Source organism: Microtus ochrogaster, unplaced genomic scaffold, assembly GCF_000317375.1.
Source record: "Microtus ochrogaster isolate Prairie Vole_2 unplaced genomic scaffold, MicOch1.0 UNK4, whole genome shotgun sequence".
Classification (NCBI taxonomy): Eukaryota; Metazoa; Chordata; class Mammalia; order Rodentia; family Cricetidae; genus Microtus; species Microtus ochrogaster.
This window is the reverse complement of record NW_004949102.1, coordinates 5878877-5899295: the sequence shown is the minus strand read 5'-3', so window position 1 is coordinate 5899295 and position 20419 is coordinate 5878877. Positions and strand designations below refer to the sequence as shown.

At 46.0% G+C, this 20419-nt stretch overlaps 1 protein-coding gene across 1 annotated transcript in view; it reads right to left on the bottom strand.

The window, feature by feature from the left end:
* Positions 1 to 14857: 14857 nt before the first annotated feature.
* Fam71f2 (family with sequence similarity 71 member F2) overlaps positions 14858 to 20419 on the bottom strand; it is a 9841-nt gene continuing 4279 nt past the window's right edge. Inside the window, exons 3-5 of the mRNA XM_005365735.2 lie at positions 18387 to 18636; positions 16993 to 17111; positions 14858 to 15047 (exon numbers count right to left, since the gene is read on the bottom strand). Of these exons, the coding sequence (XP_005365792.1) occupies positions 14858 to 15047; positions 16993 to 17111; positions 18387 to 18636 (559 nt within the window). The remainder of the gene's footprint in view (positions 15048 to 16992; positions 17112 to 18386; positions 18637 to 20419) is intronic.

Sequence of the window (20419 nt, the reverse complement as noted above, 5' to 3'; positions counted from 1 at the left end):
GTCATGTTAGTTAGGTTTTATATATATGTATATATATATATATACACAGATATATTTCAGTTAGATACATATTCTTCAAATCTTTCAGAGGCCTTCAGAATATGGCATTTAAGATGTTTTAATAACTTAGGACTTTTCATAACAATGAGACACACCTGCTCCTGGCAGCGCCAATCTACTTCAAGAGGATAATGGGCATTGAAGAGGTGCCTTATGGAGTTTGTTGGCTATTTGGACAGAGACTGCTCTTGCCTGGACTGCTTGGTGTTATGCTGTGTGAGTTGGGCATGCAGGACCCATGGAGAAATGACTGCTGAACTTGCCTAAAGGTGAGACAGTCCTTCAGGGTTCCTGCTTCATGAAAGAGTCTGCCAGACATTCTGCAGGACACAGAAGAAAGTGATTGAAAAACTGTCTTTGAAATTTCCTGCTTCATGGAAAAGTCTGCCAGATACTATGGGCCTGTAGGCTGAAGACTGATGCTCACAACGTTACAGAAGAACTTTGGGTGACTGTCCAGGTAGCAAGATGTCTCTGTCAATTCTAGAGTTTTGGAAGTTGCTTAAAGTGTACTTCCTGTTTACTTAGGTAGTATTATATCCTTCTGGGGTCTTTGATGGAGTTGAAGAATAGATAGTTATAATTGTAGTTTTCCTTAGTTGTGATAAAAGATAAAATAGATATAAATATGTAACTGTGATTCTTGCTTGATACCTGTTTTGTTACATGTTACTTTACTATGTTAAAGTTAAAGCCTTCTTTTTTATTTATGGTGTGGGAAGTCCTTCTGCATATGTGTCTCTTTTACTGGTTAATAAAGAAGCTGCTTTTGGCCAGTGGCTTAACAGAATATAGTCAGGCTAGAAGAGATATAGAGAGAGAGGAGGAGGAGTCAGTAAGAAGCCATGTAGCTGCCAGTGGGGACAGATTCCTCTGGTGGAGCCTGCTGAAACTTTGCCCCAGTAGGCCACTACCCCGTGGTGATGCATAGATTAATGGATATGGATTAGTTTAGGATATAAGAGCTAGTTAGCAATATGCTTAAGCTATTGGCCAAACAATATTGTAAATAATGTAGTTTCTGAGTGATTATTTTGTGGTCTGTGCAGCTGGTAAGGAACACGCAGCCTCCTGCCAACAGATTGGGACCTGGAGATTGAAGCTGATACAGAGGCCAGGGAGGTATGTTTCTTTCTGGATTGCTCCCCACAGCTTGCTCAGCTTTATAGAACCCAGGACCACCAGCCTAGGTGGCCCCAGCCATAATGGACTGGGCCCTCTTGTATCAATCACTAATTGAGAAAATGCCCTACAGGCTTGCCTAGGGTCCTATCTTATGAAAGCATTTTTTCAATTGAGGCTCCCTCTTCCCTGATCACCTTAGTTTGTGTCAAGTCAACTTAGAACTAGCCAGTACAGTCATCATTATTAAATTAATGAGATGTTTGGGGTTAGCAGACTCCATGGAGTACCTGGTAGCAGGTTTGGTCTGCTTTGTGATGTTTTTCTGTTAGCTTAGTGACTGCACATGAATCTATTAATATCTTGATTATCATCTGCTACCTCATGCCCCCTCCCCATCAGTGCCCCACCAGCTACTCAGGCTGAGGCCTGGAGGGTCTTCAGGTTCTTTGGCCAGCTCTGCTGTGGCCTCAATATGAAGGTGTAAACTAAGTCTCTTTTGTTCTATTTACCAACAAAACTCAGATATGGGGCTGAAAATTCGCCAGATCAGAGAAGCTGAGAAGCAACCAGCTGACCTTTCTTTTTGGCTGGAGTTGCAGACTCTTTACTTCTAAAACCAAAATACTCACCAAATTCCAGCTCTGCCTTTTTCCTTTCTTTTTGTACGGCTAATTCTGGTCGGCTAGTCACTGGCTCTGCCCCAGTTCAAGGTTAACTTGATTAACAGTCTAGGAGTGTCCATAGTGCAATCAAATATTCCTCAACAGCTGTAGGGTAGGATGGGTTTGCGATTTACAGAAGAACTAGCAGTTCCAGCAATCTCCTTTTACTTACTTCCTGTTTCCTGTACCTGATCTGGGAAGACCAGGCAGGGAGAGTGGAACCTGGGGAGAGTGGTTTCTGCCTTTTTCGCTGGCATAATTCTTCAGGGAGGCTCTGGGATTAGGAAGGACAACATCGGAGCCTTGTCTGTACGTGCTAGCCAGGGGCTGACTCAGACTGAGTGGTGACCTGGGTGAAGGGTAGAGAGGATCAGGATCCCTGTGCCCACCAGCGCTGACTCACCTCAACTTATACCTGCTGAAGACAAGCAGCCATGGTTCACCTGTCTCCCAGACTAGCCCCAAAGAGGCCGTTGTCCCTACTGTGTGCTGGACTTGGAGGACCACCAGCTGCCCACAGTGCAGTTCTCTCGGGGATTCGTCCTCACCCGACTGCTCTGAGCTGTGCTCTCTGCACTCGGGGAGGATAGCTGTTAGTAACAGACGCTGAATACCATTATGAGACTTTTGACGGTAGATGTGGAGACGCTTCCCAAAATGCCAGGCGCAGGGCTAGAGAAACGACTCAGCAGGTAAAGGCACTTGCTCGTCACACAAGCTTGACAGCATGCGTTTGATCCCTGAACTCACAAAGTGGGAGGAAACAACTGATTCCTGCAAGTTGTTCTCTGACCTCCAACACATGCATTATGACATCTGTACACACACACACCACACACACAGACACACACACACAGACATTGGATGATGGCACACGCCTTTAATCCCAGCATTCGGGAGACAGAGGCAGGCGGATCTCTGTGAGTTCGAGACCAGCCTGGTCTACAAGAGCTAGTTCCAGGACAGGCTCCAAAACCACAGAGAAACCCTATCTCGGAAAACCAAAAAAAAAAAAAAGAAGAAGAAGAAGAAGAGCAGGCATTTGCAGTTACAATGTCCTGAGTATGTGTGTGAAGGAATCACTGCTTTCTCACTGCATCTGGTCCTCGAATGGCATCGGGGAGGGATGGCTTGAACACTAAAACTCCACTTAGGATAAATTGTCTATGTCATTCCTTTGTGTGTCATCAGAAGGTAGGATGCTCTCAGGTATTCTGGCAATTATTAATATCCCAAAGCAGTGTTTTGTTTGAGCATGGCTCAAAATTTAATTTTAGTGATATTTAATAAAAATCAGTATTTGTATCTGTGGCAGGACAAAGAAGAGGATTTATTTATTCTACATTAGGTAGGAATCAAAGACAGTGAAGACCAGGAAGGCTCCCTCTGACATTATCTCTAGATTTCTGCATTTGTGGTTGTTTTTATTCAAGTAATCCTCAAGTAATCTATCAAGTGATTACTCCCATAAATTAGTGACCTTAGTCTTAATAATCCTAAATGCTTACTTTATTTATATTTTATTTACACCTATTTGTGTGTGTGTGTGTGTGTGTGTGTGTGTGTGTGTGTGTGCCAAGGCGTGCATGTGGAGGTCAGAGGGCAACTTGCCACAGTCAGTTCTCCACCTTTCTCTTCCCATCATGTGAGTCCCAGGGATTAAACTCAAGCCGTCAGATTTGACAAGTACCTTCACCCACTGAGCCATCTCTCCAGCCCTTGAACATTCACATTACACGATGAAGCCGTTGTTGTCCCATCTTTAACCCTGGTTTTGGATTTCTCCAGCCTGGCCCTCTGTGGTTTGTTTCTGCAAACCGGTGGCCTAAGGTTCTGAGTGGTCCCTTGTGAACCTCGGCTGGTGGAGGACATGGGTCGAAACTGCTCATTTCTCTGCATTCGGTGTGACCTGCTGCTCACCCCCCCCCTTCTGTCTCATTAGCACCAGGGAAGTCTGCATTAACCCTCTGCTATCTTTCTAGACACTTCCAAGGACAACTGTGAAGCCTTAATCCCATTTCTGTCACAGAGTTTTAGAAGGTGTATTTCGATGTTACTCCTTCAGGGTATTTTCGCTCTCTGAATTCCACCTCAGAACCTTAAGAGGCGTCCTTTTGCTTTGTTCTGGAGATTGTTTTGACAAATGCCATGTCCCAGAGGCCATTAATCGATTCTAGATGACAATGCTTTGTCCCTTTTCTCCTTCAGGCGCCGAGCTCACTGGCCTTTAAATGCTTTACTAATCCCTCGTGCTGGTGTTATTTTCATCTAAGGAATAGTTTCTGGGAAATCGATTTCTAGGAGAAACCAGGACTGGAGCTTTCAAGACAGTGCTGGGGACAGACAGAGTTGGTAATGGCAGAAATGCATTTGCCTAACCGCCTTTAATTGGTAGGAAACAGGCCCCAGGGGATACACAAATGACTAAACCACATACGATTGGCATATGGATGCCCACACAGCATCCCTTGCCTGGGAACAGAATGGCTTCAATTAGACTTCATGGCTATCAGCACAGGGAGGCGACAGCCCAACCTAAGTCAGAGGGGTTTTGTTGGAAAGCCATTAGGGACTCTCAGCTCCAATTGGGTTAAGGAAACGAAGTAAAGAAAATTGGGGAACAACACCCTGAAGAGAAAAGGTGACAGTGAGGATGTTATCTTCAGGGAGATAACTGACAGCCTTGCTCGTGATATAAAATCAGAAAGAGAGCATCCGGGTAGCCAGGTCCACATCACAGAGGTGTAGAGTAAGGAGCAGGAATGGTTACTGGAGCAGGGGGTGGGGGTGGGTGGGAACATTCTAGAGAAATCTTATATGACCATGGGGTAGAATCAACCCCTCCTATCCGTCTTGTCTCTTACCTGGCCTGACTGTTGGCCAAAGTACACGGAAACTAGACGTGATGAGCCCTCCTGTGTAGTCTACACAGACCTGCCAGGGAACAGGGAACTCAAGTTCCCAGGTCCAGAGCTTCCATCTGGGGCAGTGGGCGCCTCCCTCTGTGGGAAGGGACTTTGATCTTCACCTTCCCCACACACTTGCCCTTCACTAATCTTCCAAGCAGATCTTGGTATCTTTGGTTAAATCCTTAACCATTGTTGGCAGTATTTTACAAATAGTTGCAAATATAACACATCCATGAATTGTATTTCTCTTCCTACATTTTTTCTCCTTAAGAGTTTTTCATCTGCTTGTCTTTAATCCTGATTTTTTTTCTACATCAGTTTCTATGTAGATACAAGGTGCCTCTCAAGCATTCAACCCCATCAGTCAAGCGCCGTTTGCTGAGTGCTGTCTTCTGGCGTCTGAGCCATCCCTTCTCTCACATCCTGGACGCTCCTTCACTCAGTTCCTACATGGAACTTGTTAGTCACAGTCAGGCCATTTTGTAAAGCTCCTCCATTTTGATCGAACAGTGATAATTACCAAAATTATAATAATTTGTGTTTCAGAATGAAAGTAAGTTGTTCTTCTGGATTCTTGTTCTCACCCTGCGTTGTTGTGCCAGAGACAGCCTGGCTGCAAACAAGCATAAGCTACAGACCACTTATCAATCACGTGACATAGCGCCTGCCTCCTGCCTCTGAATCTTATAGGAAAGGACTTCTGCATACTTCACAGGCCCGAACTCGCCTCAGAAACCTCCAAAGGCTGTCTAGCTATGTGTCAATAGCTCTCCTAATAAATTTCTTATTCCGTGTTCCCCACTCCAAACCTGAAACCTTAGAGAACCAGCCAGCTCCTGAGTCTGCATTTCCTCCTCGCCCCTCCTCTTCTAACACTGCCTCCCTGACTCCTCACCTTCCTTCTCTGTGACACTCAGGATGGTCTCAGACATACCATGCATGCTTAAACAAGCTCTCTACCACTGAAATACAACCCCAACCCCTACCCCTCCTTCTTCTTCTTCCTCTTCTTCTTCTTCCTCTTCTTCTTCTCCTTCTTCTTCTCTCCTTCCTCCTCTTCATCCTCCTTCCTCCTCCTCCTCCTTTTTCTTTGGTTTTTGGTTTTCCGAGTCAGGGTTTCTCTGTAGCTCTGGAGTCTTTCCTGGAACTATAGACCAGGCTGGCCTTGAACTCACAGAGCTCCGCCTGAGCCTGCCTCCCAAGTGCTGGGGATTAAAGGTGTGTGCCACCATTGCCCAGCTTCCTTTTCTTCCTTTTAAGTTGACTACATCAGATCTTTTATCACAACAGCAGAAAGTCAGCTACCTCAAGCTATATGAAAAATATCTGCTACTTGCTGATCTGAAGTTGAGAGGTAGGGGTGGCAGTGATGTCATAGGGCTGGGGGCAGGTGTGGGGGTGGTCCTCTGTTGAAAGCTGGAGGCAAAGCTGGCTGTGATGCTGTAATACCAGTAAGCTGCTACACTGGAGACTAAAGAAGAAGACCATGAGTTTAAGGCCAGCCTTGCATGTATAGACTCTGTCTCAAAACAACGACAACAAAAATCAAAGCCAGAAATGGGAGACAGATATTGCTAGTTTTGGCGCCTCTTCCCTAGGTCAGCTGTTCTTTTTTATTTTTTATTTTTTTAAATTTATTTATTTATTAAGGATTTCTGCCTCCTCCCCGCCACCGCCTCCCATTTCCCTCCCCCTCCCTCATCAAGTCCCTCTCCCTCATCAGCTTGAAGAGTAATCAGGGTTCCCTGACCTGTGGGAAGTCCAAGGACCGCCCACCTCCATCCAGGTTTAGTAAGTTGAGCATCCAAACTGCCTAGGCTCCCCCAAAGCCAGTATGTGCAGTAGGATCAAAAACCCATTGCCATTGTTCTTGAGTTCTCAGTAGTCCTCATTGTCCGCTATGTTCAGCAAGTCCGGTTTTATCCCATGCTTCTTCAGACCCAGGCCAGCTGGCCTTGGTGAATTCCCGATAGAACATCCCCATTTTCTCAGTGTATGGGTGTACCCCTCGTGGTCCTGAGTTCCTTGCTCCTGCTCCCTCTCCTTCTGCTCCTGATTTGGACCTTGAGATTTCTGTCAGGTGCTCCAATGTGGGTCTCTGTCTCTGTCTCCTTTCATCGCCTGATGAAGCTTAATATTCAGGAGGATGCCTATGTTTGTCTTTGGATTCACCTTCTTATTTAGCTTCTCTAGGATCACGAATTATAAGCTCACTGTCCTTTATTTATGGCTAAAAACCAAATATGAGTGAGTACATCCCATGTTCCTCTTTTTGGGTCTGGCTTACTCACTCAGGATAGTGTTTTCTATTTCCATCCATTTGTACGCAAACTTCAAGAAGTCCTTGTTTTTTACTGCTGAGTAATACTCTAATATGTATATATTCCATACTTTCTTCATCCATTCTCCCATTGAAGGTCATCTAGGTTGTTTCCAGGTTCTGGCTACTACAAACAATGCTGCTATGAACATAGTTGAGCATATACTTTTGTTGTATGATAGGGCCTCTCTTGGGTATATTCCCAAGAGTGGTATTGTTGGGTCCAGGGGTAGGTTGATCCCGAATTTCCTGAGGAACCGCCACACTGCTTTCCAGAGTGTAGGTCAGCTGTTCTTAACCTGTGGGTTGTGACCCCTTTGGGGGCTGAGCGAACAACCCTTTCACAGAGTTGGCTGCCTAAGACCATTGGAAAACACAGATATTTACATTATGATTGATAACTGTAGCAAAATTACAGTTATGAAGTAGCAATGAAAATAATTTGATGTTGGGGGGGGTCACTACAACATGAGGAACTGCATTAAAGGATCAAAGCATCAGGGAGGTTGAGGACCACTGCTCTAGAGGACTGTGATACTTCTGGCCGGTGTTTGGAGAGGATCATCTTTACCAGTAAGACAAGCATGCCTTCCTCACAGCAAGGGTAGAAAGTAGCGGCACCAAAATAAGATGGAGACCTTGCTCAGTCAACAGAAGAGAACATATAGTGTGTAAGCAAAACTGTCAGGGATTTGGAATTTGGGGTTCAAAGGCCTCCCTACAAGAAACCTTTTAACAAGGAACTCATGTCCCTTGCAAGATTTTTAAAGATTTATTTATTTTGGGTTTTTTTTTTTGTATATGAATGTTTTGTCTGCTTGCATGTATGTGCACCATATACAAGCCCAGTACCCGGGAAGGTCAGAAGAGAGGGTCAGATCCCTTGGAACTGGGTTACAGATAGTTGTGGGCCACTGTGAGGGTGCTGGAAACTGAACCCTGATTCTTTGCCAGAACCGCAAGTGCTCTTTGCTGGTGACTTCTTTCTCCAGGCCCTCCTTGCAACATTTTACATCCTATACATAGAAAAACACAAATACAGGTTAAATAGTATCTGAAATTCACAAGATCAAGAGTGCTGCAGATTTTGGAACTTTCTGGGCTGGTGGCACAGCTCAGTTGGCCGAGTGTTTAGCTGATGTGCACGAAGCCGAGTCTGATTCATAGTACACAGTGTGGTGGCTTGGGCCTGCAACCCCAACACTTGTGAGGCTGAGGCAGGAGGACTGCTGAGTGAGCTCTAGGCCAGCCTGGGTTATAGAGAGACCTACCGTGAAAACAACAGCATCAACAGTGTGTTATCTTTAAGTACAGCATCATTTAGAGACCATTTCACTATTCTAAGTGGTGAATGAAGGGTGCATGCTGCCTCGGATGCTGTAGAATATAGGTCTCAAAGGGCGGCAAAGAGTAACATTTAAAAATGATGACTTGGGGCTGGAAAGTTGGCTAGGTGGTTAAGAGCACTGACTACTCTTCCAGAGGACCGGGGTTCAATTCCCAGTACCCACATGAGAACTCACAACTGTCTGTAACTCCAGTTCCAGGGAATCTGAGAACTTCACACCAACGTACATAAAATAAAGTTAAATAAATCAAAAAAAATTATTTTAAAAAATGATGACTTAATGGAGAAGTGGGTGGACTTACTACAATTCCAGAACTTGGTACCTCTATCAGCGCCTTCTGTGACACAAGGGCAGAACTCCTGGCAGAAAGAGTTCACAAGAATAAAGGATTGTCTGGGCCATTTGGACTCTCAATCCATCATGCGGAAGGGCAGGGTTGGAGTACAGGAAGGCTTTGCCCACACTGCACACAGGGAAGCAGGGAGGATGCTGGAACCAGGGCCCTGGTATAATCTTCAAAGGCCTGTCCTGCATGACCTACTTATGCCATGCAGGCCCCACATCCAAAATAGCATGTCCAGGTCGAGGAGATGGTCCAGCCAGTAACATGCTTGCTGCACGAGCACAAGGACTGAATGGATGTCCCCACGTAAAATTCTAGGAGCTGTGGTACACCTACATAAAAATCCAAGAAGCAAGGTACCTATAAATCTACAGCTGGGGAGGGAGAGACAGGAGGGTTCCTGAGACTCGCTGGTCTCTTAACCTAGTCAATTGGTGAGCTCCAGGTTTAGTGAAGAGACCTCGTCATCACTAAAAAATTAATAAATAAATAAGTCGGAGGGCAGGCAAGATGGATCAGAGGGTAAAGGCAGCTGCTTCTTAAATCTGGAGACCTGAATTCAATCCGAGGCTGTCAGGGGAGGGGAAAGAATTGATTCCTGAAAGGCTCCTCTAACTTCCATGTGTGTCAGGGCACACGCACACTCCCAGTCTTGCACACAATAACACTAAACAAAACATAAGCAAGTTAAAATAGAGTGCAAAAGCTATTGGAGAAGACGCCATGTTGGCCTCTGGCTTCCACACTTATGTCTGCCCCCTCACACTGGAAGTGGTTCAGACTTAAACCATCACTACACCTAAAAGGAACAAAGGGGGACTAAATGAACAATACATCAAAACAACACAGTTTATTCCATGAACACAGCAAACACAAGAATATTAATATTCCGTTATCAGTTGGCCTGGCCCATGCTACAAAATGGGATGAAATAAGGGCCATATCTCATAGGTTGTGCTGTGGCTGAGAGCCCAGAGCTAAGGGTTTGGTGGTTTTTCACACTAAATAGTAACCAAACTTGCTCTCTTCCAAGAAGAGAAAATGTCATAAGGTGATCTTCCTATGTCACCTGACCTCCTTAATTGTCCATCTAACTAGCCACTGGGACAGCTTTTGGTGGCAGAACTTGAAATTTGGCATGCTCTCAAAGCCCACGGAAGTGGTGGCTCAGGCTCCAGAACTTGGGAGGCTTAGGAATGAGTCTCATTAGCTCAAAACCAACCCAGGCTCCAGGGTGAGACCGTTCCCTCAAAAACAAAAACAGAAACAAAAAAATATAGGGCCAGATGTGGTGGCATGCATCCTTAATTCCAGCACTTGGGAGACAGATGCAGGTGTATCTCAGTCAGCCTGATCTACCCAGAGAGTTCCAGGTCAAACAGAGCTACACAGAGAGACCCTGTCTCAAAAATAAACAAACAAACAAACAAATAAATAAACAAATCAAATCTCTCTTGTTTCCCCCACCAGAGAACAGAGTTAAACCACACTGGACATTCACTATCAGCCACCAGAATTCCATTTCTCTGTTTGCTCCTTTGTAACAATTTAAATTTCCCTACTGCAGCCTTTGACCTCTCCCTGACTCCCCAGCAATGCCCTGCTGTCACACTCTGAGACGTCATGACTCTCCACTGCTGCGCCGCTATCCGTCAATTGTCCCTTTGGTTTTGTGATGGCTAAAGAAACTCCATTTTATGCTAGGCTTCCATTGTGGTACCCAATAGTCACTAGGCTCTGACTCCAGTCCCTGGAAGGTAAGCTCCCAGTCACCTGATTCGCTGATTCCACCCAGAAACGTAAAGCTGTGATTATCTACTTGTTAGGATATGACTAACTGCTTTTTCACTCCTGTAACTTGCTTACACAGATACCCAAAGGTTGTTTTGAGTCGCTTAACCACTTAACTTGTCAGAACAGACTGGTTTTTACTTGCTTGTGTGATCTTAAGGGTCTTCTTGTGGTTTTCCCCTTTTAAAATTCCTCCCTCAGCTGGGGGGTGGTGGCACACACTTTAATCCCAGCACTCAGGAGGCAGAGGCAGGCAGATCTCTGAGTTCGAGGCCAGCCTGGTCTACAGAGCTAATCCAGGACAGCCAAGGCTACACAAAGGAACCCGGTTGAAAAACAAAACAAAACAGTTCCCCCACATTCTTCCCTCAACCCCCTTTCAAGGCAATCTCAGAGATTGTCATCCTACTAGCAGCTAATCAATAAATCTTTTAATTACAATTGGGTTGTGATGTGAGAAGGTCATTTGTCAATCTGTTGTTTCATTGGTTAATCAATAAAGAAAACTGCTTGGCCTGATAGGACAGAAAATTAGGCAGGCGGAGTAAACAGAACAGAATGCTGGGAAGAAGGGAAGTGAGACAGATGCCATGCAGCTCCTCTCCAGGGCAGACGAGATGAAGCTCTGGCCCAAGATGGAAGTACGCTAGAATCTTTGGGTAAGCCACCACCTCGTGGTGCTACACAGATTATTAGATATGGGTTAGCAAGATATGAGAGTTAGCCAGTAAGAGGCTAGAGCTAATGGGCCAAGCAGTGTTTAAAAGAATACAGTTTCCGTGTTATTATTTCAGGGCATAAGCTAACCGGGTAGCCGGGAGCTGGGTGGCAGGAACGCAGCCCTCTGCTCCTACTACAGGGTTGAGTTTATGGTCTTTTCCCAGGGGTCACAAGCTCCATAACAGTTTTACATGGCAACCTGCATCCTTCCAATGAATTCCTCTCCTTTGAGTGAAAGTTAGCTTCTCTTCTGAGTATCTAATTGATTCTGAAATGGCATCTGTTCTTAGAGTTCCTATAAGGAGACGGACATGGAAGAAATAGCTACAATGTGGTTAGGAATGCTACAATCCAATGCAAATGAGGACCACACACGTAGCGGAGTATATAGCACACTAAACACCAGTATCTTGGGGGGTGTAGGAAAAGCAAGGAAATGAACATTGGATGGAGTGAACGTGTATAAAATGCCCAGGCAGTACTCAAAGACAATGCAAATTTAGGAACCCACAAGGAACTTGGCATGATGGATGGGTAAGATTCCAGAGGAACTGCAGCAAACAGAGAGCCTGTGGTTATTAGCGGGGTGTCAGTCATTTCATGTCCAAGAGTTTGGGTTTATGAAGAAGGGAGCTCTGGCAGGCATGTATACAATGCTTCAGAAAGGTTGCTGTTAGACGTATGTAAGGAACGGATAGGCAGAGGGTCACAGGCTCATCCGAAGTGTGGGCTGTGGCCCATGCCGTGTAAGCCCAGAACCTGGGAAGCAGCAGCAGTTTGAAGCCAGATCTGTCTCTATAGCAAGTTTCAAGACGACCAGGATTATATAGAGAGACCAGTACAAATGTTGTAAGCTTAGATTAGACAGACTGAGTTAAAATGCTGGCTACTAGCCAGGCGGTGGTGGCGCACACCTTTAATCCCAGCACTCGGGAGGCAGGGGTAGGCGGATCTCTGTGAGTTCGAGGCCAGCCTGGTCTAGAAGAGCTAGTTCCAGGACAGGAACCAAACAGCTACAGAGAAACCCTGTCTCAAAAAAAAAAAAAAATGCTGGCTACTTACTCCCTGTGTGACCTCAAATGTTCTCTCTGTGGTGTCGTCATTTACAAAATGTGCTAACGAGTATCTGCCTCTGAGTGGGTTGTGGGGTGGACTGAGAGATCTTTGCAAACCCTTACAGATGTGAGTATCCAATGATGCCATCTGTTAATGTTATGGTGATATTAGAGTCCGGCCAGTGGGATTATCACAGCAGGTCAAGTGAGAACTGAAAGAAACATAAACCCAGGCACTAGAGGCTGAGTGTGGTGGCCCACACTTGTGATCCTAGCATTTGGGAAGTGGAGACAGGAGAATTGCTGTGAGCTCAAAGATAGACTGGGCCACAGAGTGAGACTTTGTTTAAATGGAGTAAAGACAGGTATTCTTTAAGTGCTTATAAACACAGGATGCCATATGATTTAGCCCCACAAGGACAACTCTGAGAGTTATATTTTATATATTAACAATGATACTAGAACAGGCGTACATTGGGGGGGTATGGTCACTCTTCATTATCAGCCTCGCATGGGTCCAGCTTCTAGATGTCCTTTTACCAGCACCGGCAATGCCCAGTTTATTTAATAGCAAATATGCCTGCCCTAGCTTCCTTTCTATTCCCGTGATAGATGCCATGACCAAAAGCAGTTTGGGAAGAACACGGTGTACTTCCGTTTACACCTTATAGAGTATCACCAATAGAAGCCAAGGCAGGAACTGAAAGCAGAGGCTGTGGAGAAAGGCTACGTACTGGCTTGCTCAGCCTACGTTTTTACACAACCTGCTCAATGAACTGGGCCCTCCCACATTGATCATTAATCAATAAAATGCCCCACAGGAAAAAAAATGTGCCCTAGGCCAATCTGATGGCGGCATTTTCTCGTTTGTGGTTCTGTGGTCCCATAGGACTCTAGCTTGTGCCAAGATGACAGGGAACTAGCACAATGGCCAAAAGAAATTTGGGTTGCTTGTGTTTTCAATGGGGGATGGGAGGAAGAAAATCACTGACATTAGTATCTTGTATAACCCAGTCTTGCCAGGATTTGCTCCTCGGATTAACCAAGCCTTCCCAGGAAGAGGACAACCATGCTCTTCCTCCTGGCATCACACAAGATGTGAGATTCGGGAAGGCAGGTCCTCCAACTTTTATTTGGGGACTGAGTGACATAAATGTCATGTAATCAGTAATGGCCTTCCTTTATCTTTATAACAGAGGTCAGTAGCTGCCCCAAGCTGTCTCTAAGGACAGGAAACTTGCCCTCTCTTGTTCCCTGATGAGCTCAACATCACACACCAACCAGGGCACCAAACCGATGTCATAAATGCGTATTTGATGTTTTTCTGTCAGCTTAGCAGCTGAACAGGAATCTACCGGTATTTTAATTATTGTCTTCATCCCCATGACCCTGCATTCAGCACCCTGCCCACCATTCAGGCATCAGCTGTGGCAGAACCTGGACCATCTATAGCTGTAAACTAAGTCTCTGTTGTTTTATTTACCTGCAAAGACTTGGAAGTCAGATGTCAGGGTGAAAACCTGCTAAATCAAAGAAATAACCAGCAGACCTTCCTTTTTGGCCAGAGACACCACAAGAGACACATCTCTTCCCTTGTCCTAGAACCAAAAGGAAGCTCAAACTCTCCTCCCTGCCCTTTTCTTCCAGTGCATCCTCTCTATCCGAAGTGCGGGCCTCTCTAAGGCTAATTTCTGTCAGCTAGCTGCTGGTTCTGCCCCCTGATTCAAGGTAAATTTTTCTGGAGGGCCACAGTGTAATCTAAATACCCTACAACACGTATTGGCTATTATGGTAGTATATGCCGGGTAAATATTCCTAATTGTCTAGGAAGTAGGAGCAGTTTTGATCATTGCCGACACAATTAGGAATATGTGCTCAGAAACCCGCAAGATACAAGGTCCCCCAGCTTGCTTTCTCCAGGTTCCAGAAGAGGACAGTCAAGGCAGTCAGAACTCCTTTGCTAGGGAGTCACCACTACCCTTCCCAGAAACCACATTAGTAACCCTTGTTCACGGCCAGGGGCGTGCCGTTGGGCTTTTGCCCTCACACAGGGAATTGAGAGAGATGAATCCTCAGTTTCTTTCTTGAAATGAAGTCATCTCCTAGCTGGCAGTCACCATTCCGGGGTTTCTGCATACCAAAGTCCTGCCTCTGGGTCCCACTATCTCTTTGACAATGGAATAAGAGCGCTCCTCAGAGACTGGTTCCTTTGCTGGATAGCTCCGGTTGGTCTAGATGCTTTGGACTTGGCAGGCCAGCGCTTACTTCGCATTTATTTTTCTGAGTAGTGAGCGGTGGTTTCCCCCTGAGCCAGCTGCCCAGATGCTTCCGTCCCAGTCCCCTTCCCCTCCCCCGCCAAAACACAACCTACAACAACAAGGACTCCATTGGAGGTTTATTGGTGGAAGTAGAGGAGCGTCTTGGCATAAGCACCATCTCATCTCTCCCGTGGTTACTTGGCCCACTGTGGGAAGCAGCATTATACGAGGCAGGGGCTGGCCGACACGTGTTCTGGTTTAGGTGTTAGGGTCCCAAAAAGTTCTCTCCTAAGGAGCTGGCTACAGGAACCTGCAGGAAGCTCTCGTTTGGGTTCTCTTGTTCCCAGAGGCTGTGGGTCAAGGTAGCTCTCATGGGCATATTAACTGAAGATGCCACCAGTGGGGGGGTCTTGCAGCTGCTGGAGCTGTTGATTTCTATGGTAGTCTCAGTGGATCTGTGGGAGTCCAGAGAGTCCCAGGTCATGGAAGACAACAGCAAGGAAAGAAGACAGTGTTAGACTCCACTTAAGGGCTGGAACAAACACCTCAGCAGTAAAGAGCACTTGCTACACTTTCAGAGGACTTAAGTTTGGTTCCTAGTATCTGTATGGCATCTTACAATTGTCTATGGCTCCAGTTCTAAGGAGTCTGATGTCCTCTTCTGGTCCCCACAGGCTCTACAGGCAAAACACCCATACACATAAAAAAAAAAATCTGCTTAAATAAACTGTTTTTTAAAGAATGGAGAGAGATTCAGTAGTTAAGAGCACATACTTCTCTACCAGAGGTCAGCCCGAGTTACACAATAAGACTTTGTCCAAGCAAAAAGAAAATAAATAGAAACAAACTGTGCAGGGCCTGGTGGGGTACAACTTTAATCCCAGTACTGAAGAGGCGGAGGTAAGCAGATCTTTGTGAGTTCAAAGCTAACCTGGTCTACATAGTGAGTCCCAAGCTACCCAAGAGCTAAACAGTGAGACGCTGTCTCAAAAACAAACCAACAAACAAAAATCCAAAACAATACAGAGGTGTGTTCAAGGTCATCTGTCTTAGAACAAAACTGAAACAAAAACTCCAAACAACAAAATAACACAAGAAAGCTCCTAAGAGGAAAAATCAGCTTAAATCATGGGGAAATGGAAAGAGAAGTTGATGACCCTGCCTAGGAAAAATAATGATTTTTTTTTATTATTTTATGTGTATGGGGGGGGGGTTGTTTTCATGTATGTCTGTGCACCACTTGTGTGCCCGGTACCTGAGGAGGCCAGAAAAGTATGTTAGATCCCTTGAACCTAGACTTATAGACAGTTGTGGGCAGCCACATGGTTGTTGGGAATTAAGCCTGAATCCTCTGGAAGAGCAGTCAGTGCTCTGAACCAATGAGCCATCATGTCGGCTCCAAAGAAAATTTTTTGGAGGCTGAGGCAGGAGGATTACAGCAAGTTCAAGTCTATTCAGAGCTATAGAGTGAAACCCTGAGTCAAACAAGCAAACAAGACCAAGGGACCAGGACTGGGGATGTAGCTCCGTGGGTTGTCTTTGACTGGTACACATGAAGCCCTGGGTTCGAACCCTAGCACTTGGGATGTGGAGGCAGGAGGACCAGGAGTTTGAGGTCACCCGTGGCTATATAGTGAGTCTGAGGCCATCGGGGCAATAAGAAGCTCATGGGGGAGGGGAGGGGAGAGTGGAGGAGGAGCAGAGAGGAGTGGGACCAGGTTGAGGGCATCAAGAAGGTAGTCTAAGGTACCAGACATTTTAACTTCCAAAGTGAGGCTGGTTTTGCGATCTGAAAGAACCAGATTTTCTAAAAGGGCACCGTGTTCTGTAGGGACTGTCCAGAAAAGCAGCTTTTAAAGCCATGCAACAAAAAAAACTCCTCCCAGTGGGGGGAAAAAATCACAAATTAAAAAACAAAACAAAACAAATTATGCATTGATGGCAGAGTATGAGTTATATTTGCCCTGCATGTGGGGGTTCAATCTGTGGCTCTTGTAAGGGAATTAGTTGAAACTTGGAGCTAGGAGGAGTCTTTGGTCACTGCCCATTTTACACCAGACGTAGAGAGGACAAAGAAGAGGCTCTCCCAAGGGGCCTTTGGGATTAGTGAGTCAGTAGCTAACTGACTCATTTAATAACTCACATTTCTTGGAATTAATTTACCCATTTTTTTTCCACTTCTATTGTGTATCTGCCATTTGAAAACAGTGGAGTTTATCTGTAGAATGAACATTCAGATGCCTGGGTGCCACAGAACCTGCTTTCAAGCACAAGCTTGGAGACAAAGTTGTGTGGCTGACTAGAATAACAAGAACTAGATCTAGCTGGACAGAGAGTGGCACAGGCCCCGTGAATCCAGGCTAGGGCGAGGGAGACTGGAGCTAACAACACAGGACTCACCTGTCTCCCGTGAGCTGGTGTCTTTTTGAGAGCCCTAACAGACTGCCGTTGGTCCGCTCAGCCGCCAGCAGCATTCCGTTCTCACTGGGCTGGGAGGATGCTGGCACGCTGCTTTCAGGCTGCGTGGGGAAATTCAAGTCAGAGGGTTCTGCTGCTGCGGGAGCATCCACGCTCTCCCTGGCAGGGCCTTGAAGGAATCTGTGTGACTGACTTCAGTTTCAGGCCTATAAGCATTAATTCACAGGATTGCCAGGCCAGTGATGGAGGCCTCTGGCAACAGCACACTTTCTCTGGTGTGCTGTGGAGGCTACGCTCTCCAGAGGGCACAGAGTGGACCTTAGAGCAGCTGATCTAAGGTGATTATCAAAACACCAAAACACACACCTTAGTGAAACAGCTTTAAGATCTCACATTGGGAGCAATCATCTGCCAGACTGCACTGGGCGCTTCTTCACTGGGCAGGTCCCGGAAATCCTCACACCCCAAGGGAGCTCAGTGTAGTGGTGTGTATGTGCAATCCTAGCAACTCAGGAGGCTAAGACAGGAGGCTAGCCGTAGTGTGAGGGCAACCTGGGCTATCCTGTGAATTCCAGCCCAGCCTAAGCTATAGAGGGAGACCTGTGCCAACAATAGCACACACACACACACACACACACACACACACACACACACACACACTAAATAAGTAAATGATGAGAAAATACAAAAAGGCAATAGCTCGGGGGTAGAGCAAGCGGAACACTTGTCTAGCATTGAGTACGCGGGAGGCCCTGCATCTACCTACAACAGGAGGAGAAGCTGTGGGAGCTGAGGCAGGAAGATTTTGAGTTTGAAGCCAGCCTGGGCTATGTAGCGGGATCCCATCTTTACAAAAATGCAGAAAGAATAAGTCTATCAAGACACATGTAATTATGTTCATATTTACTGAAAAGTAACTTTCATAGTAAGAGTCATTCAGATGTAGTCCACTGTGGTCAGGAAATGAGGGGAAGGGCCCGTGAAAGGACAGAATGTTTTAAAATGTCGTGGGCATTGCATTCAGTAACATACATTCTTGTCCCTAAGATCCACGGGGATGGTTCCAGGATCTACCATTCAGTATCCAAATCCACTTTACTCAAGTTCCTTATTCCAAAGCCGGAGCTTTGGCACGTGCGTCGCATAACACAACGCCATGCAAGTAGCTGCTCTCCTGTATTGTTCGGGGAAGCACGGCAAGGGCACAATATTTTCTCCTGAGTATTTCTGACCCAAGGTGTGGAGTGGGTTCGTGGATGGGGGACCTGCCAAGTGTCCATTTGCGTGTGTGAGCATTCTGTGTGCAGGAGTAGGTTACATGGAAACACGCCTCTCTGTTTCCTTCCCTGCAGACGCTGCGGGGCGCCCCCACTTACTGTTGTTTTGATGGAGGGGTTGGGTATCTTGGGCACCAGGCAGTGAGTGAACTGGATCCTCGGGTCTTTGGTGGTGATAGACAGACCTTTCTGCAAAATTTTCACCAAGCGGATCCAGAATTGAAACACGGCCTGTGGATGTTTCTCGTGGAGCCTCAGGTAGTAGATCTTCTCGGTCACTGTCCTAACCCGAAGGATGCGCTTGGTGTAGTCATAGATCTGTAGCTCCACATACTTCAGGGGAAGGATCCTGGGCATGATCAGGAAGTTTGTGTCGGCACCTCCCGCGCTGCCTGGAGGGCGCTGGCAGTACCTAGCTCTTGCACTAAGGGTAGGGACTGACTCCCCTTTGATCATTTGCAGGCTCTCTGTCCCTTAGGAAAGACTCTGCATAACAGTGAGTGTACGCCTAAATCCCACCACCTGGGAACTGAGGGCCTGAGCTGCGGGACTTTGTCTCAAAAAGATATTAAATAAAAATAATCTGCCCACATCTGCCACCACTACTGTTACTGGTGCATACTGTCTCGGTTCTCATTAAACCCTTTCATGAGGGAAAGATAAACGTCAATAAGTATGCATTTGTAACAGAGGCTTGGAGAAGTTTGGTGAGTGAAGAAAGAGGTGACTCAGAGGATTAAAAAAAAAGGCATTTGCTGTGCAAGCATCGAGGACTGAGTTTGAATCCCCAGCACTCATGTTTAAAAGAAAAAAAAGTGCAGACATTGTCGTGTGGGCCCTATCACCTCAGGACTAGATGCCAAAAGAGGTGGATCTTGAGAGGTCACTGCCAGCCAGCCTAGCCAAGCCAGTGAGCCACAGCTTCAGTGAGAGATGACCTCATGGGAGTACAGCAGAATATGACAGAGCAGGACATCCAACACGTCCTCTGGCCTTGCACTCTGACACCAACATAAACATGCTTGTATCTATCCATCACACACATATGCACACACACAGATATGCACACACACATGCACACACACATATGCACACACACATATGCACACACATATGCATAGACATATATGCACACACACATATGCACACACAGATATGCACACACACATATGCACACACACACATATGCACACACACATGCATGCATGTATACGCACAGTGACTTGGGCACAGTGGTCACCCTTGCACTTGGGAGGCTAAGGCAGGAGGATTAGGCATTCAAAGTCACCCTCAGCTACCCAGTGTGAGGCAAGCATTAACTACAGGAGACCATGTCTCAAAAAAACAAAACCCGAATTAAAAATCTCAAGATTTGTTTACACTGAAATCTTCGTAAGAGGAAAATAGAACAAAGATTTCTTAATTTCTAAGCCTTTCCCTCCATCTTTGATTCCTGGAATCAAACAAGTGAGAAAGGTGAATGTCTCATATATATTGAGGTTTTATTGAGGTTTTATGTTTTTCTGTTCTTTTCTGTGATCCCCTGTCCTCATCTCCCAAGTTCTGGGATGAAAGGTTTGGATCACTGTGCTCAGGTTATTCAGTGCTGGGGGTCAAACCTAGGGCTCTGTGTGTGCCAAGCATACACTCTGCCAACTGAACTATGGTTTTCCTTTTTCTTTTCTTTAAGGTTTAGTTGTGTGTGTGTGTGAACGCCACATATTTGTAGGTATCCTGCAGGTGGTTGTAAGCTATCTGACATAGCTGCTGGGAACTGAACTCAGGACTTCAGGAAGAGCAGCAAGCCCCTTATCCACTGAGTCCTCTCTCCCTATGCCCACCCATCCTTTTCTGAGACAGGCTCACCATTCTGGGATTTGCGAGATCTTTTTTATCAACCTCAATATCTCATAGCCCTATTTGATTTGAATATCTCTATCTTTGGGCTGGCAAGATGGCTCTGAGGGTAAAGGTGCTGGTTATTAACTCTAATGACATGAGATCAATCCCCGAAACCCACATAGCAGGAGAGAAGCAGCTCCTAAAAGTTACACACACACACACACACACACACACACACACACACACACACAGAGAGAGAGAGAGAGAGAGAGAGAGAGAGAGAGAGAGAG